The sequence below is a fragment of the Carettochelys insculpta genome, chromosome 5 (assembly GCF_033958435.1).
Source record: "Carettochelys insculpta isolate YL-2023 chromosome 5, ASM3395843v1, whole genome shotgun sequence".
NCBI lineage: Eukaryota > Metazoa > Chordata > Testudines > Carettochelyidae > Carettochelys > Carettochelys insculpta.
This window is the reverse complement of record NC_134141.1, coordinates 76,154,829-76,179,134: the sequence shown is the minus strand read 5'-3', so window position 1 is coordinate 76,179,134 and position 24,306 is coordinate 76,154,829. Positions and strand designations below refer to the sequence as shown.

The 24,306-nt window shown below is 41.6% G+C and overlaps 1 protein-coding gene across 1 annotated transcript; it reads right to left on the bottom strand.

The window, feature by feature from the left end:
- Positions 1-23,171, bottom strand: CETN3 (centrin 3). The gene is made up of 5 exons (XM_074995341.1): positions 23,014-23,171; positions 17,860-17,995; positions 16,357-16,471; positions 11,648-11,839; positions 1-1,871 (listed from the first exon to the last, which is right to left on the bottom strand). The coding sequence occupies exons 1-5, from the start codon at positions 23,028-23,030 to the stop codon at positions 1,828-1,830; spliced, it is 504 nt and encodes a 167-aa protein (XP_074851442.1). The 5' UTR covers positions 23,031-23,171; the 3' UTR covers positions 1-1,827.
- Positions 23,172-24,306: the final 1,135 nt, after the last annotated feature.

The following is a 24,306-nucleotide window of genomic DNA, read 5'->3' as shown; positions in this document are numbered from 1 at the left end:
GCTTGTATCATTTTAATTCAGATAATAAAATGCAGCAATTTTCTTCTGCATAGTACAGTTTCAAAGCAAAGCCAATGGTCAGATATAAACTTTTGAAAGAACAACCATAGTATTTTGTTTAGGGTGACCATCCATCATATTTCTGCTGGGACAGCACCATATTTCAGGTGCCAGGAAGGTGTCTCAATTTATTTTTAAAAAGGGGCTAATTGCCCTGTATCTGGGGAAGCCCAGAGCAGCTTGGGGAACCGGGAGCTAGATGGCATAGCTGCCACCTGGCTCCCGGCTCTCCACACCTTGGGAGCTGAGAGCTGGACCGGCATGACTGCCTCCCCCTTTCCAGCTCCCTGAGGCACGTGGAACTGGGAGCCTACCCATGCGGCTGCAGCCCTGTTCCCAGAGTCCCAAGGCACGGGGCAGCCAGGGCAGTCCCCCAACAGCAGCCCCTGGCAGCTGGAGCTGGAGAATCTCCCTCCCTCTCCCCACTTCTTCTGTATTTGGAAAGGGGGGGGGAAATATGGTCACCCTAATTTTGTTTGAAGTTACAAACATTTCAGAGTTATGAAAAACCTCCACTCCTGAGGTAGTTGTAACTCTGAGGTTCTCCTGTAAATCATTCCGAAGTGTGAGCACATTAAAAATGCTACTGGGAGCATGATCAGTGATTAGTTAAGGGTGTGGTTACGCTGAATAGGTTCACTTGTGGCATCAACCAGTTTGATTTGTGGAAAACTACAGAGGTGCTTGAAGCTGTGTCTCTGATAAACAGATATCAGGGGTATCACGTGGGCCCCCCAATTTCTTCCTTTTGGTTTCCTCATTTCTCCCAAAATCCATAAAGTTTTGCCTAGAATATCACCGGAAATCTTGGAATTGACACCAAAATGCTGGGTTCTATCTAAATGCATCACCCTACAGCAGAAGGAATAGAACTGATCGTTGAGAATGCCTTACAAAAGTCAGCCCACATCATTTTTAGCAAGACAGCTAAAACGTTTTCCTTGTCTATTGCTGAAAAACACTCCACTACAGCGATGCACCAAAGAACATTTAAAGCTACCTAAAATTGATATCTACAAAGAACAAAACATGAACCAGTTTCTATAGGACAGGAATTCCAAAGATTAAACAAGCTTAACAGTGAATACTTAAGTAGGCACTTTGTAAGAAAAAATATTGTTGTATAGTGAAGAGCACTTTAGTTCCTTTTAAACAAAAACCAATATAGCAGCCTCAGTCACTGAACAGAAAAACAGGGCATTTGGGTCATGCAAAACTAGTAGCATTCATCTGTGTGTTGTGAAGAATCCTTGTTCATTTAATAAGTCGTGCTGCACAACAAATGTGCAACTATGGAAAGTCAACAAAAGAATCCAGTTACTTTTGAAAAATAGAGAATATTTAAAGACAAAATTTAAGTTACAGTACAATTCTGTTTGGGATTAAACACAATAACAAGGCTTTCAATTACCAGTAATAAAAAGACATTTTATTAAAAATGGAAGTTTGTCAAAACTTCACGTATCAAAACTAAGGCCACAGCTAATGCTAACAAAGTCAACTTCAAAAAGATTCATATAATATGATTTAATTTAGAAAACTTATACAAAGCTATTTTACAAATGGATACTCAAACATGTCAGAAACTTAACACTCTTTACTCTAAAATTTAATGTTACAAATTACTGACACATCAGCACATAAAATGTACTTTTTTTTGGTCCTTTGAGGAAAATAATTCTTTGCATGCGTCCTGCTACAGAAATAAACGGAACCAGAGGATGACAATTGCAATGTGTTTGCTGCTGAATTCACTGTCTTGTACCTTCAAATGTCTCCAGTCATAATAGCAATGAACTCCTCCTGATTGACTGTGGTAAAAAGAGACAAAAGGTAGTTAGACAAATGTAACAGGTGATCTATAAATATAAAAAAAACAAAAATGTATGTACACATTGCATGTATTTTAACACTTCCCCTTTCATAATCTTGGTTCTTGATCCAATGCTCATTGAAGTTAATAAACCTCTAATTTATACCAAGGTAAGCCTCTTCATTAAACAAAATATATTGAACAACTCTGTTTTCACAGCTTTTCAAAAATTTAAGCCACAACTCAAATATGCAGGCACTACTATGGAAGTCACTAAAGCCAGAAGCTCAGTGAGCAGTATCTTGTTATAGCAATAGTTCTATTTACCCATTATGGAAACTAATTTTAAAAGAGACTATTACAAAGAAATGCTCTAACAGCCCCATTTGTAATATTGTGCACACAGTTCTGATCACTTCTGATCACAGGAATGGCAGACGTTATGAGGAAATGTTTAAAGCATTCAGCATTTTACAACTCTAAAAGAAAACAACTCTTTCTAGGATACTAACATCTCTACAATAAACAGTGTCTCTCCATTGTTATGGCTGAATTCCAGTTTCCCTTTAACACAGGGATTCAACATATGCACTAGATCTTCCCCAAAATTACAGTACTTACAATGAATTTACAAGTAAACAATTTGTTTGAGCTGAAATTTAACCAAATCCTTAAATATAGCTTCTGTTGCCGTGTTTCCTCTGCCTCAAATAATTTTAATAGTGGAACAAACATATTTCAAACTTTCCAAATAGTTAAAATTGACATCTTATATACAAACTAGAGTAAACCCTTGAGTTATGTGAGGGTTGTGTTCTTGTAACCCCCGTGTAACTCAAATTTTCACACAAGTTGGTGGGGGAGAGGAAACCAGGTTGCCGCTTAGTTCCCAGCTCCCCTGGGCTTACAGGAGCTGGGAAACAGACCAGCCTACCAGGGCTGGTCAGTTTCCTGACTGCTTTTCCCTGCCTTCCTCCAGCAGCATGGCTCTGAGGCTGACAGCCATGCAGCGGGGGAAAGACAAGGGGAAGAGCCTTTTAGCATGCCTAGCTGTCTGCGGGCAGCCAGGCAACCTAAAAGCCTTCCCCCTACTTTCTTCCAGCTGTGCGGCTGTCAGGCTAACAGCCTGGAGGCTGGAGGAAGGAAGGGGCCACAGAGTGCTTCAAGTTGTGCTTAACTTGCATTGAAGTGAGTTACACACAACTTGAAGCCGTGTATTTTGACGGTTTACTGTACTTTTGAAGAAGTTAGACTGTAACTAAGTGAAGTTACGACTGATAGTTATATCTAATTGTTGCGATTGTATAAGCTATATTAAGGTTCAGGCCTAGAGATGAGGTAATTCTGGAAAACCCATTTTGGCCTGAGAGGTAACTAATTTATAAACAGAAGCTACGCTCAGAGGCTTGCTGTGTGACAGGGACACCAATACAAGAGTCTGAGAACCACTCACTGGTAGATTACCTTAGTCTGCTGGCAGTGTTCTTATGGCCACGAGCCTTTTTCTTTTGAGGAATAAGGGTTCTTTCAAAAACATTACGCCCCCCCCGCCCCGAAGGAATCCCATCTACACAGCTGTTTTTTCTTTCAGAAAAGTCTCTTCTGGAAATGCGATCATGTGAGATTATGCCAATGAAGCACGATATTTGTAAATAAGTCCTTCATTTGCAGTTTCACTCTCCCTCATTTGTATTCGTCCTCCAAAAAGGGGATTGCTGAGTCGATGTGGCCTCTGTTTGAAAGGCTCTCCATGCCACTTTTGCCTTGCTTCCTTTCACACCAATGCAGTGCTGCCAGGGGAAGTGAGAGAGGAGTATAGGGGGACTGTTTACATAGGCACATTAGGACTCAAGGACCAGAGTACTTTCCCACAACGCATCTGTAAATCCATTTTAACTGGCCAGTAAGTGCTTTGTTTCATGCTGGTGTACAACTGAATCTGCCTTTTCGAGTTTCAAAAAAAGGAGTTGAAGGCTGATATTACATATCTTCAAAGCTAATAAATATTGCATGGAAGAATTCTCTCTCAGTGGCTTGTGTAGTGCTTATGCAAAACGTTTCTTAAGTTTATAAAAACCAAGAAAATTACAAGACATAAATAAGAGAAATTGAGTGATTTACCTATGCATATCCACTGCTTACTGTGTTTTGGCTTTTATTCACATTTAAATTTAATTCTGGGGTCTGCAGTGCTTAGTTTTGGGATAAGTACAACATCCCTGTAACTTTCACTCTTAAACTTGATCTTAGTTTTAACCTGCCATGACAGGATAAAGGGAGAAATAAAAGCCATAGGACTGTTTCAACCAGCTACATTGACCTAAATGCTATTCCTCTCACAGTGGTAGAATTATTAAATCAGTGCTGTGGGTGAATTATATTGGCAGAAGCAACATTTTAGTGTATGTGCTTTTGGAGTTTGGTCAATGTAAGTTGCCTTGCATCAAACCGATTCTGCTGTGTAGACCAGGCCTTCGTCTTCACTAGAACAGATTCAAACAGAGAAGGTTTTGCTAACTTCTGCTTAGCTTTCTAATTTTTCTGTACACCAATATGTAAAACATGCATACTTATACACCACTCTCTACAACTTAATTAAGCTATTCCTCATGGCTGGAAAGGCAAGACAGTCCTATTATTTCTATTTTAAAACAACAGTAGTGGGTGCTCCAAGATTATGGCAATGGAATTCATATAAATAGAGCACAGATATAGGTGTCAGGCTACTATTTAGTCCTGGGGGAATTCTGCAATTGTAGCATTTGGAGCTTTATTAAAACTGCACAATTCCCACAGGACTAACCATTGCATCATGCTTGCTATGTTAGCCAAATGAAATTAGTTGCACAGAACTAGAACATAAAAATGCAAATCCATTACTATGTCTCAGAGACAAAATGTAAGAGTACACAGAACACGTGTTTTACCCAATCAAACAATACTCTCAAATACTGCAAAACTCCTCTTTTTCTATTACTTGCTTTTGGATTCCCGCATCATTTCGAAATATAAAGGTTGTAATAGTTCAGAATAGTGACACTGTTGAATACTGAAATACTAGAGGAGGTTTATTTTGAACATAAAGATAGAAAATACTATCTTATTAAAATACTATAATACTGAATATTATAATTTAGAGAATTAGTTACTTTTAATTTACTAACAATTTCTTTGAGCATGTCAAAAGTCCTTCTCACTGAGTCAACATGGCAAATGCTAAGTTTAAAAACAAATAATTTTGTGTTATAGAATCCTTAAAACATCTATGGAAATTAAGACACATTTTTGCATATATGTTCACATAACTCCAAAACAACTTGTGATGTAGTTAAACCTCTTCCAGAAGGGTCATCAGCCAGAGGCTGAATTCAGGGTGATCTGATCTCCCTTCCCAGTCCAGGAACGTTTATCCCACATTTGATCAGAAAGTTCACTACAGGATAATGTAAAGTTCTCACACACGGAAGTGCATTGATTCTTCAGGAACCCTAATCATCGGACAGCTCAGGCTGAAAGACCCGTTGAGTCTCAAACAGTGCTACTGGCATACAGCTATTCCAGTGCAGTTGTATTATTTTGCAGAGAGAAAATAACATAAACAGACTATTTCTGAGGAATTCTACAGACAATATGGGCTAGTCCATACAGCTACGGCATTGTATTTTTGATGCCATATGCTTACCCCTCAAGCCACATATCTTCCCACTTAGGGCATAAACTACTGTGTGAAAAACTATTCAAAAACATTACCTGTGTTCTTCTGCATGTCACCATGTGGAGGTGGGCAATAATTTTTGATGGGGGGGGCACAACACTCCATGGTCCTGGTAAGTGGTCAAGAGCTGTACTTTTCTATGGAGGGAGTGTAGGATCCGAGATGAAGTTTGGATGCAGAACGGAGATTTGAGTAGGAGCCTGGGATGCAGGAGAGGCATGGGATCTGAAGTAGTTTGGGAGGGGGAGGGGGTTGTAACCTGATGCAAGGTATTGGGATGCAGGGTCCAGGATGGGGTATGGGTGCAGTGGAGGACTCAGGCCTGGAGATGGAGGTAAGGGTGCTGGGTCTGGGAGGCAGTAGGATGCCAATGGCAGGCTCTGGCGGGGGAGACACTTACCTAAGCAGCTCCTGGCCAGCAGCACTCAGATTTCCCTGCCTGCAGCCCCAGACCACTCTAAGTGGTTACCTGTTCCATATGGCTCTGCACACTGCCCCCGCCCACGGCAAAAACCTCTTATCTCCTGTTGGCCGGAAACCTGGCAATGGGAGCTGAGAGGCTTTGCTGTAGTGAGGGCAATGACTCACAATTCCTCAGCGTCCACTGGCTGGTTTCTGGCCAATAGGAGCTGGGAGATTTTTCAGGGGGTGGAGGCAGTGCACAAAGCCCTTATTCCCCCTCAGTACAGATTGCCACAGGGAGCAGCCAGCTGCTTCAATGGTGCTGCTCTGTGCCTCGAAGGCAGGTTGGTTCCTCTTCACCAAGTAGTAATGGCTAGATTAGAGGTTTTTCAAGATGTGTTCATATGTTAGCAAGAAGAAGGTGATCAGAGAGGGTGTGGGGCCCCTACAGGATGAGGGAAGTAACCCAGTGACAGATGATGCAGGGAAAGCTGAAGTACTTGATGCTTTCTTTGCCTCTGTCTTCACAGACAAGGACAGCTCCCAGACTAATGCGATAAGTGATGCACTCTGGGATGAAGGTGGACAGCCTTTGGTGGGGAAAGAACAGGTTCAGAGCTATCTAAAAAAGCTAAATGTACATAAATCCATGGGCCTGAACCTAATTCATCTGAGGGTCCTGAGGGAGTTGGCGTATGTTGTTGATGAGCCCTTGGCCCTTATCTTTGAAAAGTCATGGAGGTCAGGAGAGATCCCAGATGACTGGAATAAGGCGAATGTAGTGCCCATCTTTAAAAAAGGGAAGAAGGATGATCCAGGGAACTATAGGCCAGTCAGTCTTACATCAGTCCCTGGAAAAATCATGGAGGGGCTCCTCAAGTAAGTCATTTTGAGGCACTTGGAGGAGGGTAAAGTGATCAGGAATAGTCAGCATGGATTCATGAAGGGCAAGTCATGCCTGACCAATCTGATTAGTTTCCTATGATGAGATAACTGGCTCTGTGGATGGGGGGAGAAATCAATGGATGCGATTTATCTTGACTTTAGCAAAGCTTCTGATACAGTCTCCCACAATATTCTTGTCAACAAGTTAAAGAAATGTGGATTGGATAAATGGATGGTAAGATGGATAGGAAGCTGGCTAGAAGGTCGGCCCCAGTGGGTAGTAATCAACGGCTCAAGGTCAGGGTGGTGGTCTGTTTCTAGTGGAGTGCCCCAAGGTTCAGTTCTGGGTCCTGTTCTGTTCAACATATTTATCAATGACCTGGATGAGGGGTTGGATTGCACCCTCAGCAAGTTTGTGGATGACACTAGGGCAAGAGGTAGAAATGCTGGAGGGTAGGGTAGGGTCTTGACTTAGACAAATTGGAAGACTGGGCTGCAAAAAATCTGATGAGGTTCAATAAGAACAAGTGCAGAGTCCTGCACTTGGGCCGGAAGAATCCCAAGCATTGTTACAGGCTGGGGTCCGACTGGCTCAGTAGTAGTTCTGCAGAAAAGGACCTGGGAGTTGTAGTGGACGAGAAGCTGGACATAAGTCAACAGTGTGCCATTGTAGCAAAGAAGGTTAATGGCATATTATGTTGCATCAAGAGGAGCGCTGCCAGTAGATCCAGAGACGTGATTACTCCCCTTTATTCGGTTTTGGTGAGTAATCCGGAGTACTGTGCCCAGTTCTGGGCCCCCAATTATAGGAAGGATGTGGATACTCTGGAGAGTGTCCAGCGGAGGGTGACCAAAATAATTAGGGGGCTGGAGCATATGACCTATGAAGAAAGGTTGAGGGAATTGAGACCGTTTAGTCTGCAGAAGAGAAGACTGAGGGGGGACTTGATAACAGCCTTCAACCTACTCAAGGGAGGTCACAAAGAGGCTGTTCACACTGGTCACGGATGGCAGAACACGGAACAATGGTCTCACGTTGGGAAGGTCCAGGCTGAATATTAGGAAAAACTTTTTCACTAGGAGGGTGGCGAAGCACTGGAATGGTCTACCAAGGGAAGTAGTGTAGTCTTCCTCCCTGGAGGTGTTTAAGTCTCGCCTCAACAAAGCTCTGGCTGGGCTGATCTGATGGGTTTGTTCCTGCTTAGGGCAGGGGGCTGGACTTGATGGCTTTTCTAGGTGTCTTCCAGCTCTGTTGTTCTATGATTCTATATAAGCTAGTTTTTCAATATACGTGACTCTTGCCTCTCAGCAGAGACGCAGCCTGCACCTAGAAAGCTAGTGCATCAGAATCATGATTTGTAGTGGTAGACTCAACAGTTCTTCAAATAGCTAGTACTTAGCCTTCTTTTCAATCAATCCAAATTCTCCCTCACTGTCCGACATCAAAGTGTACCCATGCCACTCAGCCACTAGCTAAATTTCCGCTAAGCTGCATGACCACACAGCTTCCCATTAAGGCCTGCACAGGGGCTCATGGCTGCAGAGGAGAAGGCTCTCTCCCCCAAAGGGCTGTGTCCCCCCAAACCATTAAGCTGCTGTAGCTGCTGGAAAGAAGCCCGTTCCCACAGCCCTAGCAGCAAGCTGCATGTCCAGGGAAAAGGGGCCCCTCCTCACCATTCCTAGCAGCAACCAAGCAATGCAAGCCTGGACCTCAACCAACTCCCCATACTTGAACCTCTCTCCAGGCTGGAGCACACCCCTATTCCCCAAAGCCCTCATCCCAGCCCACCCCAAAACTCACACTCCCAGCCCTGAGCCTGTATTCTCTCCCGCACCCCAACCCTCAGCAGAGCCTGTACTCCCTTCTGTACCTTAGTTCCATCCCACAGCTTGAACCCACAGCCACAGAGATCTTGCACCCCATCCCTGTCCATCCCTGAGCCCTTCAACTCTAGCCTGCACCCTCAGATGGAGCCCCCACATTCCTGCACACCAACCCTCTGTCACAGGCCTGAGCCCCTCCCACACTCAGAATGCCTTGGCCCCACTCCCATCACATGAATTTATTATCATGTGCACCAATATGAAGGCAATTTGTCATACATCACCTCTGTGCTGGTCATCATCTCCACATTGGTGCGTGCCCATAAGAAAATTTCCCACTTAGAGGGTACACTGGCCAACAGAGCGTAGGGTGAATCTGAACCAGAAAGGAGAGCAAAGAATTCTAAACAGAGGCAAAGACTATTTCCAAAAAGCAACTATGGCCTTCTGTTTTCTTTCCAGTATAAAGAAGTGATGGACAGGGAAGAGGGAGGAGACTCCCTGAAATGCCTCCTAGTTGTATGTCTAATGAAATACATGCCTGAATAAGACAACTAGTGAAAGTAGATTTTTATCCAAAGTACGCGCAAGATGCTTAAAAGTAAAACAGATTAAAACAAAAGTACACAGTGTTCAATACAGAAAATTCTTTTTTCATTATAACCTCCACAGAGATCTTCCATGACCAAATTTATCAGTTTTGTGCACAAGAATAAAGTAGAACATGAAGAGGAAATTTTCTAATCTCCACCAATCCAAATCTCTCACTAAACAAAAACAATTCCCCTACAATGTTTTGCTCTTGCATCAATGTTGCAAGGCAGAAACTGAAGCGATTTAACTACTAACGTGGTCCACATTTAATTAGACCTAGGAGGAGAAAAACAAATGTCTACACCCAGGTACTAAGGTTGTTTTCCTCAGTCTTCCTGGGACATAACAATAGCTCTTCCTTAGTTTCAAGTCCCCCTCAGTGCTACAAGGACCTGAATGAACAGAGGCAATACATACTGCAAATATATGGAGTTTTCTTCTTCTTTACTTCTCTGCTGTAGTTTATGGTCAGTGTATTGGTATTAAAAGGATTTGTGTAGCTATTGACAGGTTGCAAGAAAGACAATGCAGCCTGAAGCAGCAATAAGTTGTGATTTTAGTGTAGTTGGAAGATGGGGCTTTCCTGTGCTGTTCCATTTGTGGTCCTAAAATACTACAGAAACCTGAATACGACATAGAAGTTGTTAGAAAGGAGAGAATGATGTCCTGAACCTGTATTTCAACTGCCATTTCTGCTCTACAAGGACATAACCAGTAGATTTGGGTAACCTCTGCTAATGGAAGGGAAAGAGAACAATCGAGCACTGACTGCCAGTGGACCTTTGTTCTAGCACCGAACAAATAGCATTTTTCATGTAAAAAGGGCATTCTTTCAGTTTGTATATTTTTAAACTTATACCAGTGGTTAGTTTTTTGTTTGTCCTCCCCCTGCCACCCCCCAAAAAAATACCACACACCACAAGGAAAGTTGCAGTACGGAGGACAAACGTTTTCTTATACAGACCAGATGTCTGGCACAAAGCAAAATAATTCACATGTGGGGGTTTTTTTGTTTGTTTCTGTTTTTTTCCCCCAAATGGCTTTTTAAGAACAAGAAACAAAACATATATTTGCTTTGGAGAACTGGAAGAAACACTAAACCTTAAGGATAAATCGTGCCATAGAGAAGCATTATTCTGTCAATCTTCCATATGCACGCCTGTGCTTGAATATCTAATGAGAAGAATGAATGGTTTGGTGGATAATAGGAAATGGAGGCTTTCACAGTCAAATCATTTTGAATTCAGAAGCGTCAGAAGTTACCCAAAGTAGTTATGAGTCAGTAGTCTTTGCAAAATAAATCAGTGGTCTCCATTCAATTCCTATTTACAAGGTGTTCACACAACAAAAGTTACCATCACAACTGACATCACTGATGGCAACTTCAGCAGAGGGGCCAAGGACTTAACGTGCTTGCAGACTAAAGTAGTCTCTCAACCTTAGAAATCCTCTGTTGCATAAAAGCATTAAGGTCAACTGTGAAGATGATGGTTGGAAGGGAAGGGGAAAGAAGGACGCTTGCACTTACAGCTTTGTGTGCTTTACCTAGCGTGAGGATAAATTTGAGGATTTCAGCCTACAGCATTATCAGTGTAGCAATTTTTGAGTACCACCTTTCACTTAAACTCAAAGAAAATCACAGGGTTTTTATTTTATCATTACACAATTTAAAATATTCCAAAAAGAAAGTAGCTGGCTAGAGCAGCAGCAATCATTCTGATAAAAAAAAAAAAAAGACCACCATCATTACTTGTTTCCTAGAAGTAGCACCCAGGTGACGTGTTCACCTATGGCCTCCTTAGGCCCGAGACATACGAGTAGCAATCCTTCACTAACTCCTTAGTTGCAGTTGCTAACACATAAAGCAATTACTCCTAGAGATGACCTATTCCGAGACATCCGTTGCGTTTCTTCTTTGGGATTTATCAATTTCACCACATTCAATAATTCAGTTAAGTACTTCTTGATTTGTGTGGAATGACGAATGTAGTTCAATTCTAGAAGTAGCATAATGAAGTTCTACGTTTGACTTGATTTCCAGCTTCAACTGACCCTTAAATTAGACCTCTCATACACCCCAGCTATACCAGAGTTACTGGTGATCATGCTCCGACAAGAAAGAATCCAACTTAACGTTCAAGTTACAAGATGTGTTCGCAGAGTTAGCAATAAATTAAATAATCACTCTTTTATTCTGTCAACTAAGCACATGTTCTAAAGTCATGTAAAGGCACAGAAAGTAAATACTGCCCATTTTACAGTCACTTCTCAAATCAGAATCAAAGTTTGTCAAAAATAACAAAACAAATTAAAATAAAGCAAAATGAATTTGTTTTGTTCAATTCAACACTTACTTTCTCCGTCTCCATCTTTATCAAATTCTTCAATCATAGCTCGTAATTCTTCGTCAGTCATATTTTCACCCAGTTCTCTAGCAACACGACGTAAATTTCTCAAGCTTATTTTACCCGAGTCGTCGTCGTCAAATAATTTGAATGCTTTTAGTATCTCTTCTTGTGGATCTCTGTCCAATATCCAGTCTGTTACTAATAAAAGGAAAATAAGATATTTATTTCAAAAATGGCAATTTAAGTGTCCCAGCTCTACCTTTTAAGCAAAGCTAGCTGTTTTTTCTTCAGCTTCTGGCCTCTAAAATTAATTGTTCTGTTCAAATTTCTCTTAGCTCTCTATCAAGCATTTTAAAGTGACTATTAAAGGTTTCAACATTAGTATTTCTAGCAAGTTATAACCAGTTTTGTGCCGTTGCACAGTTTCTAAGGTCAGTACCCCAGACTCATCATTGTTTCATGTCTTCCATTCAGTTTTAGCGTTAGCACCAAATTTCTGGATTGGACCAGAGAATAAGGCTGTCTTCAAACACAGTCTCCTGTGAAGACAAAATGTCCAATTTGGATTTTAAATGTTTACTGTGTTGCAATGGAAAGGCACCAGTTGGGCTAGTGCAGGAACATTACAAAGCAAAAAGGATCAGTCTGGAAAGAGGAAATGGAAGTGAATAGTTTCAGAGGACATCTCAGCCAAGTCTTTTCAGCATCGGCCACTTCATATTTGATAGCAACTAACATACTACCTTCTTAGAAAGGGAGCTCCAAGGAATTGCACTGAATCTGCATTTATTTCTGATAAAAGGAGCTTGTTTAATCATTATCACTTCCCAATACCTATATTTCCAGGGCATTTTATATACCAGAGGAAGCCCCTGAAATAGAAGTATCAACAGTTCAGGAAAAATTCAGCAGCTAAAGAAATGCTCAGACACCAACATGAGGCATATGGTATAAATACCTAGCTTAGATAGGCAAGAATGATCCACAATGACTTTCTTGTTTATATGCTTATAAATCTTCAGGGAGTAAAGACCACCTGTAAACTCAGGAAGACTATACATATATTTATATAGAGAGAGAAAGAGAAATGTAAAAGTTGAAGGTGGAGAATCATTGTACACGTACTTTTTACTAGCACTTTACACTTTCATCCCTGCATTTTTAAATTCAGTTCAATATACTTACGCCTCATATTTTTTCCTTATTTCCTTCTACTTCCCCCCATCTCTCTCTCATATTGTGGAACATCCAGCTACAATACAGGTTGAAAAAATAGTTTAACCTCATTTGTGCTTTTGATATGTAGGCCTTTCCCACAGCACCAGCGTGTAGGAGACTGAGTCTAGGTCTTCACCAAGGAGTCAGCAACCCGTGGCATGTGAGCCAAATTTCATCAGCTCACGAGGTGGGAGCTCAGCCCCATCCCTATCCCTCCTCCCCTACAGAGCCAGGAGCTTGCTCAAAGACATGCTGCCTGTGGATTAACAAAAGACCAGCCAAAGCTACCACCCACCACCTAAATCGGTAAAGCCCTGCATCTTAACTTATTTATTAATGAAGTTGTTTTAAGTAGGACTGGTAGTGACTTTAAAAAGTATTACGAGCACTGACACTGTGTATAGAGGTCAAAAGTTCAAATTTTGTCACTCTGCCTTGGAAAGGTTGCTGATCCCCAGTCTACATTATGCACCCTTCAGCAACAAGGCCGCGTCAACACAGGCTTGTTAAAAATCGGCATGTGTGAATGCAGTTTGTCCACACTGTTGCAAAATCTTTCTAGCCCCCACGAGGGTCTTCACTTTGTCAGCAGAAGCAGCACTCACACAGCAAAACTTTTGTTGATCAGGGAGGGAGGGAGGATGGGGGAATTAAGCACCCATAAATGACAAAAATATTGTCAATCAATTGCAATAGTAAAAAATACCCTGTGGCATACACAGCCACAGTCCCTTTCAAATTGGTGTTCTGGAATAGCTCTACTGTGAAAGATGCACAGACTGATTGTTGTGCTTCTAAATTTTGTGGAACCCTCTTTATACTGAAAGAGTTGGGCACTGAAGAGCATGTGTATCTAAAAGAGAGTACATACAAACTGCAACAAGAACAGAACAGTGAGCATGATTAGCCATTTGAACAAGATATCAAAGATTAGGATGTATTTTCCATGACTGGAAATTTTTAAATCAAGATTGGTTATTTTTCTAAAATATATGCTCTTGTTCAAACAGGTACAGAGTCAGACTACTCCTTTGGTGTCTCTCATACACGAGGTCAGAACAGACAATCACAATAGTCCCTTGCAGTTTCATGATCTATGGAAAAAACCCTGACCTAAGATGACACTGAAGAGGCTTTTACTAAATAAAGCAAGACTCTAATCCAGGAAGGCTTAATGAATCTTGATTATTCTTTTCATCACATCCCTTTGTCAGTCCTATAGCAGAAAACAAAGCAAGACAAAATAATCTGTCATGTCAAAATATTTTGCAAATACTTGCTTCATCCATTTCAGAAACCAGCTGAGAAAAATATCTTTACATGCTTTGTACCTGCTAAGTTTTATATTACAGTACTTGCTATTTATGACTTTCAACGCATCACTCTAAATACTTCACCCTTGCTGGGGCTTACAGAACCATTTGGAACTTGTTATTGTTTGATTAAATGAACTGTCTTGTTTAGTGACCTTGACAGGAAAAAAATCAGATCTAAGATCACAGATGTATTGTGGCTATGCTACAAAATTTGCGTGTATTGATATTGTTTTAAAATAAATATGAACAGAGGCTCTATGTTACTTGAATCATCTTAGTTGTCCTTTGACCATAACAAATTTATATTTACTTATCTAAACAGCATTCCAAAACACTAATTGAAATGTATTAATCTAAAAAGACTGAATGTCTTCTTTGAATTTCAGATTAATTTTGTACTTGACAATATAAAACCAAAACAAAACATTATCAAAGTTTATAAATAAGAAAGGCCATAGTGAGTCAGACCAAAGCCCAGTATTCTGTCTCCTGACAGTGGACAATGCCGGCTGCTCAGAGGGCAAGAGCAGAGCAAGTAATCCATTCCCTGTTGCCTCTTCCCAGCTTCTGTTTCTTATGTAGTTCATTCTTAATTTTTAAGCTAGTAAACAACTTTTGGTATAGTAGTGAATGTGATCAAGCTGTATGTCTCCCTCAAGAAAACAAAATGTGGCTCAACTAATTTGTGCTGTAAATTCCTGGATGGTAATTGTCCTTCCTGCCGCTCATGTTACCCCACTCAGTCCAGTTCATTCAGCTAGATGAAGCATCCCCTACCAGCTAAGGAGAAAGAGACAAGTCATCTTCACCAAAGCAGAATTTCATTTAGTTTGGAGATGAGTTCAGACAAGAGCATCACCTTCCTATTCTGTAAATGGTGCTGTCCAGCTGAGCTGCTTCATGGCCTCTCAAAGCAGGAATAGGGGCAGAAGAATAGAGATTGGTCAAACATAAGAGATAAGAGGGAGCAAAAAAAAAAACAGGAAAGCACACGAGAAAGAAATTCCATCTCACCAGAAGCAACACCCACCAGTCACACACAAAAGTACTTTCTCCAGAAAAATCATAACTAGGTGCAGTACAAAGAGTAGGGAGATCTGAATCAATTTAGCTACGTTAATAAAAAAAATGTAAAAAGCCACAAAATCATAGGAGAAAAAGAGAAAAATGGTTAGCAATGAAGTGTTTAAGATTTCATTTTGGCAAATTAGGAAACCTGGAGTGAAAGCCCATTAATAGGAATATCTTTGGTTAAGACCTTTTCCCACCCCTCTCAAATCAACCACAGTGACAGTATCAAACACCACAGTTATAAATTGAAGGTTCATGACATGCCTCCCTGAAACCAGAAATATGTAATCAGGCGGTAGCAGAAACAAAAACAAAATCTATGAACTACAAAACCAGAAAAGAGAAGGTTTAAAGAAAATGGACAAGGTCAGGAAACTGTTTCTGTGCTTGTTTCACTTCAATTAAGATGGCTGAAAGCAGCACTGTTCTTTTGCATAGTAAAGTTTCAAAGCTGTATTAAATCAATATTCTGTTGTAGACTTTTACCAGAACCACCATAATGGCAAAGGTTGTTCAGTCTTATGAACAACCTCCATTCCTGAGCTGTTCATAACTCTGAAGTTTCACTGTGGTACTATGTATTGCAATTCTTTCTTAAGGATCTGTATACATTTCAGTGCCCAACTACTTTTTTCCTCCTCATCACCTACTAGAATTCTACAACATTCATATACAATAGTCACAACTGCACTCCCATAAAGTACACCTTTCCCTACACATCAATCTAACTCAAAGTAGACTAGGGCTGTGTACATGTCTAGTACCCTACTGACTGGTGCCATTGGAAAGCTCTACAAATCAAAAACACATATGAGCATAAACAGCGTTTTAATATTCTACTGCTACTATAAGGGACATGGAGAAACAGAAATGTATGAAAGGCTACCAAAGGAAAAAAAGTAATGCCAAGGAGTCTCTGAAAAAATATAGGGAAAAGCTTGTTCTACTTCTCTATCTACAGCACTCAAAACATGAAGTGAAACCCAGCTTTTGTTCAACTGTACTGTTGAGAAATGTAAGGGGCAAGCTGCTGACTCCAAATTAATACTATTTTTTACTACCAACTTTCTCCTGACAACTTTCAATATGTATTTAAAATCATATACATACCAACTTCATTAAAATCTTCAAAGGTGATTTTGCCTGTTGCATCTCTATCATAATCTTTAAGTATTTTTAGCACGTCAGCTTTTTTTACATCAAAACCCAAGGCTCTCATTGCCACCTTTTGGAATAAAACAGAAGTACAATATATCTTCAAAGTATAGATTCGACAATTTTCTTTTTACTTAAGTTAGCATCTTATTAGCTAAGATGAAATGTAAGCAACTGGTTACACTTTAATATGTATAATTATAAATAAACCAAAGAGTTCTCAAAAATAGTACTTATAAAAAGGCCACAAAATGAAGCAAGGCATGTAAAATTTCATGCCTTCAGAGATTTTATAAGACGTACCAAATACAGTTAGTGGGCAAGCAGACTTCTTCCTTAATTTACAAAAAGAACTAATTCTTCTGGAGAGGGAAATGTTTCATCAAGCTATCAATTTTAGAGAGAAGCTATGTTCTTTATTTCAACTGTGAATATTTGTAGCTTTACCTGTCCACAATTAAATTAAGAATTTTGGCATTCACTCTAAAGCACACTTCTACAATATACATCCAAATTCCCCTGAAGATAAAGGTTATACAGGAAAGACAGTTACTCCCTCTTATATGCCTCTATTCTTCAACTGTCCAGTCTCCAGCTCCACAGTGCAGAATTCACATACATGCACACAGCTATTGAACTTTTTGTGCAATAATGACAGATATGGATGCAATTATTTCTTGTAAGTCTTAAACATACTGGTCAAAGGTATAAAACATCCACCCTCCACCAAATAGTCCGTAATTCTCTTCCAATTTCAGAAAACCTAAAGCAGCTGAGTTTTGAAAAAGATGGGTGGAAGAAGGAATGAGTTAGCATGTCTCTACAGAGATAAGTCATTCAAAGAAAAGGGCTGGGGCCACACTTGGCCAAAACTTCGAAATAGCCATGCAAGTGGCCATTTAGAAGATTATTAATGAGGTGCTGAATTGAATATTCAGTGCCTCGTTCACATTAGGATGCTTCCAGCTGTGACGCTTTGAAAGTGCTGCTTTTAAACACTAGTGGCTCGGCGCAGCTACACAGGAGTCCTCTTCGAACAGACCCCGCACATTCAAAATCCCCTTATTCCCCTATTGTGGGACTACGGAAATCAGGTTGCTTTTCAGTAGCCTCTCCCACTTTTTGTTCTATCCAAGTTGTGGCCCCCCGATATACAATTGTACTGTTTAGAGGGGAAATGTGACACAATTTTGCAACCCTTCGTGCTTCAACTTTTGTCAGCGTGATTGTTGCAGCTCAGACCACTGCTAGAATGCAGATGTTACTACTGTGGGTGTGAATACTTGGAACTCTCACTCCAAATCCTGTCACTTTTGAAATTTAACCACTCCTTCACCAAAGCAAGTGCTCTCGGATGCCACACACTTCCAAAAACAAGGCCAATTTACATATCTACATGTGTGCTGAGCTCTTTTAGAAATACAGACTATTAAAAGTTAAGTACAAAACAGAAGTTACCTTTAATTCATGATAATCTATTGCTTTATCTTTGTCTGTGTCAAACAACTCAAAAGCATCTTTAATTTCTTGCTTCTGTTCTTCAGTCAGTTCTCTTCTTTTCTTTCTTTTAGTTTTGTCTACTGCAAGATCATTCCTATGAGAAAAAAAAAAAATGGGCTCATTGTAAATAATTACCACTGAGAGGATTTATCTTTAAAGCACTTTAAAAATATAAATCAGATGCCAACATATCTGGGAAGAAGATATTCTACCCATTTTGCTCAAGAATCAAAAGGAGAAAGACAAGTTCAAGTGACTTGCCCAAACCCAAAGAGGGATACCATGGCACAGCCAGGATTGTTTGTTTATGCAGACCTGTATTATAGTATCTAGGCCATACCTGTTTGTGTTCCAACATAATGCATACATACAGCATCAAAAATTAATCAATGACTTGCCCACACAACTCAAAATAGCTTTTACAACAGTACGATTATAGTCACAACCACTCCACATCTGACTAGCCTAAATCCCTCATCTCAACTCCTTCCCAAATGGCCAAGAGAAACAAACAAGAGAGGTTTAGTGAGTGTCTGGAATGCAGATAAATCTGCAAACCACATGTGATCATGAACTCCAGATCAAAATACCCCTTGAGGAAAAGGTCCTGTTGGTATCTTCTCCCATTTAAGCCAGGAGAGCCTCACACAATCATAAATGCCTCCCAGAAAAGAGGCTGTTTCTCAGATAACAAGATCTCAAATCATGTCTTTCACAGGTAGTCCTCAGACTCAAGGCACAATTGGTTCCTGAATTAGCAGTGAGTGTTATAAAGCCAAAACCAAATATCCTAAGTCAAATCAGAACATTCTTTCAGAAACATAAGTGTGGTTCATCATGTCAAACCTAAGTTAAGAACTACCCGTATCTACATATATTTATAAAAAAGATACCCACCCTGAACTTCAAATTTCAGCAATTAAAATTATAGTATCACTATACTAGTAAATGGCTATAAAATATCATTTGTGCAATGCTCCAAACAGCAAACATCACTCAAAAATGCAAAAATTTAGCAATTTACAAGTTAAACTTAAAATCCTAAGCTCTGCTGGAAAGGAAATAAGCAGTCAATGAAAATGGTGCAGAAAGTTCAATAAACTTAAACTGGTTTAAGTTCAGGTCAAACCCTTTCCATTTTTTTTAAATGGTCTCAAGCTGTAATGCTACAGTAGTATAGTCTTGTGGTGACAAGACAGCCAAATTGGGGGAAAAAAGTCTACACCAGAGCCACCACCTAAACATAGGAGAGAAAGGCCAGGAACTGAGCTACAAACACAATACCAAAGGTAGCTCATTCACTTAAATAAGGAAGGGTGCAAAGTTGAATTAGTTCTTTTCAACTTTTCCAACTGTATCTCTCAACTTTCCAACGTTACTTCAAACTTGTCTGTTTTCAGCCAGCTAGCACATGTCAAAGCTTCACCTCAAGCAGATGCAGGGTCATATATCGGGAGGATCAGAAAGGTTGTATACACAGAGGTGTTATTCTGAGCTGCTGGAGAGTTTATCTAGAGGACTACTCTATTCATTGAAATTTTGTGTGTTTCAGTCTCTGGGCTTCTGAATTTATGAAAGGGCTACATCAGATAACTACAGCATGTGGACTTTGAAAGATAGTTTAGATCCGGCCTTCACGGGTTCTACTCTAAGACTGAAAGGGACCACTGTGATTATCTAGTCTGACCTCTTGTGTATCACAGATACAGAATTTTACAAAATTATTCCCAGAGCATCTATTTTAGGAAAAAGATCCAAACTTGTTTAAAAAATTGTCAGTGATGGAATATTTCCCCTGCCCCTTGGAAAACTGTCCCAAGTTCAGCCCCTTCTTCAACTACAGAGACGAAATAATATTTTTTTAACATCATAAATAAATTAGATGCTTTTAAAGTTCTTTGGGAAGTGAACTCTGTCTACCCAAGAGTTTGTTTAATTTTAGCACAATGGTGTTTTGATGCTGGCTAGGGCCGTCTTACAATACTGAGATACAAAAATAAATTATTAGAGCCCCCTTCTCCTTCCATTCTGCAGGTGCCCTGAGTACTTGGTATATGTAAAAACTGAAAACCAAGTACATTGGTGTATTAGTTTTGACAGGAAAAAAAAAACAAAAAAACCAGGATTTGGCCAAATACATGATTTACAAAGCTATAATCACATGTGCCCCACTATTTACTGTGCTGATAGTATGTGAAATTCCAAAAGGAAAGATGTCTTACTAGATTCTGAAATCTTATTTATTTTTGATGCCCTGCTTGTTCCTACCAGCAAAATCAAAATATTGGAAGCCATTCTGAAGTTATGGCTACTTATAACTAAATGTCTGTTTTAATAATGATAGCGTTGGAAGCAAAACCCTTATAAAAAAAAAAGCTAAAAAGCAGTCCTGTAGCACTTTAAAGACTTACAAAATAATTTATTAGATGATGAGCTTTTGTGGGACAGACTCACTTCTACAGGTCCGGAAATTGTAATGAAAGTGAACTGACATAATGAGAATTTAACAGAAAAAGAAACAAAATGAAATCAAATGAAAACTGATAAATCAGATACATAGGACAGAAGGAGGGGAGTAAAAGGGGAAGAAAATTACTTACCCCAAGGCTGGGTCTACACTAGAGTGTTTTGTCAACAGAAGTGTTTTGATGCCATTCAGAGAGCGCCATACACTTAAAGCATACTGTCGATAGATTCTCGACAGAACTCCTAATTTGCCTTGACAGTATTATCCCTCAAAACATTGAGGCGTGACACTCAGTCGACAGAGCACTGTCGACAGAAGTACAATGTCGAAACTTCTGAGGACAGAGTGTGCTTCCATTTGCGGGCAGTCCTATTTGCAGAGCTGCCGTTCCGCTTTCTGTCAGCGGAGAGCAGTGCAGCCTGGCAGTTCTCTGTCGACAGAGCAAGGTGTGTGTAGCAGCTATTTGTCCACAAGGTTCCGTAGAGATTTTTCTGTCAGCAGAAACTTTTGTCAACGCATGATTCGAGTGCAGACATAGCCCAAGTGTCTTAAGTTAACTGAGTTGCCTGAAATCACTATCAATATCAAAGATGGGGAAATGTCCTTGTAACGTGTAAGGTAATTGCTCTCTCTGTTGAGAACAAGGTATAAAAGTATCAAACTTGAGAATGAAAATTCATCAACTCTATATTAAATCCAGTTCAGATGTCTCCCTTTGTAACCCTGTGTTAAAATCTCTGGCTACTTCTACACTAGCACACTATGTCAAAGTAAGGACATCGAAATAGGCTACTTCGACGTGTATCATCTACACGTCCTCCAGGGCTGGTGCCATCGACGTTCAACGTCGAAGTAGCGACGGAGAACGTCGAAAGGAGCAGCCCCAGAAGGAAATGCGGAGCGTCCACACACACAAGTGCTCCCCGTCGAAATAAGGGGCCAGCAAAGCCCCAAGCCGCTCCCTTAAAGGACCCGTCCCAGACACACTTGGCCTGCACAGCACGAGATCCACAGAGCTGACAACCGGTTGCATGGGCCCCCAGCTGCAGCAGCAGCAGCCAGAAGCCCTGGGCAAAGGGCTGCTGCACGCAGTGACCATAGAGGCCCACAGGGGCTGGACAGAGCATCTCTCAACCCTTCAGCTGATGGCCGCCATGGAGGACCCTGCTATTTCGAAGTAGCGGGACGTGGATCATCTACACATGCCCTACTTCGACGTTGAACGTCGAAGTAGGGCACTATTCCCATCTTCAGATGGGAATAGCGATTTCGATGTCTCACCGCCTAACATCGATTTCAATGTCGAAATAGCACACGGTACAGGTAGATATGGCACATTCTATTTCAACGTTGTGCTGGCTAGTGTAGACGCACCCTCTTTGTTTTAGGATGCAGATTTGCAAGTCTTGAATGCAACTGCCTGGTCCACTGAAATGCTCACTGCCAGGTTTACAAAACAAAAAAGCAGTCAAGTAGCACTTTCAAGACTAACAAAATAATTTAATAATTTATCTTAGTCTTGAAAGTGCTAGTTGACTACTTTTTTGTTTTGATAGTATAGAGACTAGCACAGCTTTCTCTCTGTTACTGCCAGGTTTACATGTATTCAGATTTCTAAAGCCTGACTTGTGTCCATTCATTCTTTGCCGAAGAAACTGTCCAGTTTATCCATTACGCATAGAAGGGAGGCACTGCTGACACATAATGGTATATATTGCATTGGTGGAAGTACAGGAATATGAGCCCCCTGACCGTGTAACTGACATTGTGATCTAGTGATGGTGCCTCCAGAGTAAATATGTGAACAAAACTGGCAATAGGGTATATTTATTTTTATTAATAGATTATTAATATATTCCACAGATTTACTCTGGAGACAGAATTTCCTCAATTTCCAAATCTGAAGAAGCGGGTCTGGCCCACAAAAGCTTACCATCAAATAAATTATTTTGTGAGTCTTTAAAGTGTTACAAGACTGCTGGTTTGTTGTGTGAAGATACAGACTAACAGGGCTACGTCTTGAGTAAGCTGAACTTCACGAGTCTGAGTGTCTCTCCCTCTCTCACACACCCACGCCTTCTCCACAGAACAGTATGAAGAGATTAACCAAAGCTTTAAAACCCAATCTGCTCAAGGAGTCCACACTGATCCTCTGAAAGGATCACCCTGGGCGGCTAGCTGCTTTAGCCAATCTTAATGACTATTGCTCCGGCGGGCGCCTGTCAGCGGCAGACGCGGAAGGAGGAGCTGAGCATGCAGCAGGAGGGATGCAGGTCACCAAGCTGCTGTTATGCTCCGGGGCAGCTCCCCCGCAGGGCACTGGGTTTCTTCTACCTCCTTGAAATTGGCAGGAGTCCTGCAAAGCACTAAACCCGCGTCTGGTCGCAGGGCAGGGCCCGGGCACAAGGAAGGCTGCGGTAGACAGCAGCTCGCGGCAACGCAGACCTGACACCCCTGAGTCCCAGGGTCATTTCACTGGGCAACGCCAGCCGCTCCTCCTCGCGCCGCCCGCTCTGCTCCAGGCCCGTGGCGGCTTCTCCCTTCACCGTGCCCGCCCGCCGGCAGAGCAGCCCGTGCGGGGAGCGCTCCTGGCGGGCTCACAACCTGGGATCAGACCCCCAGCGCCTCAATCCCTCCGTACCGACCTCAAGGCCAAACTCATGGTCGCGTCCCACCTCCGGCCGGACCGGGCCTCCCCGCCGCTGCCACTACCGGCACTAGGCACCAGCAAGGGCGCCGCTCCAACTTCCCCTTGGAAACGTGATACAATGTAGCCGCTAATCGCTCCGTTCCCTTCCTCCACTACTCCAACTGGTTTAGCAGCAGATTCCTCCCACCCTCCTCCTGCCCTTCTCTCTTATTGGTTGATGCGCTTGTCAACGAAAGCCGACTTGGCTACCCCCGCCCATTGTACGTAGTTTGGTTAGCCTGCGCGGCTGCCTGTTGTACCCAGAATGCCCCGTGGCTCAGACTTCCTATTGGTGCAGGGCCGATTACTTTCAAAAGCGGTGGGAAATGGGTTTAGAGTCCCGGATGTCGCTTTGAGGCTCCGCCCATCCCTTGGCGTCAGATAGTCTGTGAGGCTACGTTTCCGAGAGGCGGGGCGGGGCGGGGCGCTGCGCCGGTCTCTGGGAAGTATGGGAGGGGTAGCGGTGTTAATCTGGATCTCTAACAGCAACGAAGGGTCCTGTGGCATCTTACAGACTAGCAGAAAAGTTTTGAGCATGAGCTTTGGTGAGCACAACGTCTGCCACGAAGCTTCTTACTACAGGACAAGCCCAAGAGAGAAACCAACAGAACACCACTAGCCATCACCTCCAGTCCTCAGCTAAAACCTCTACAGCGCATCATCAGGGATTTACAACCCATCCTGGACAATGATCCCCCCACTTTCACAGGCCTTGGGAGGCAGACAAGTCCTTGCCCACAGACAACCTGCCAACCTGAAGCAAATCCTAACCAACAACTATACACCACACCACAGTCAATCTAACTCGGGGACCCATTCATGCAACAAACCTCGTTGCCAGCTCTGCCCACGTATCTACACCAGCAACACCATTACAGGACCTAACCAGATCAGCCACACCATCGTGAGTTCATTCAGCTGCACATCTACCGATGTAATTTATGCCATCATGTGCCAGCAATGCCCCTCTGCTACATACATCGGACTAACTGGACAGTCTCTACGTAAAAGAATAAACGCACACAAATCAGATATCAGAAATGGCAATATACAAAAACCCGTAGGAGAGCAATTCAATCTCCCAGGCCACACAGTAGCAGACTTAAAAGTAGCTATCCTACAGCAAAGAAATTTCAGGACCAGACTCCAAAGAGAAATTTCTGAGCTACACAATTCATCTGCAAATTCGACGCCCTCAGCTCTGGCTTAAACAAAGACTGCGAATGGCTGGCTAAATACAGAAGCAGCT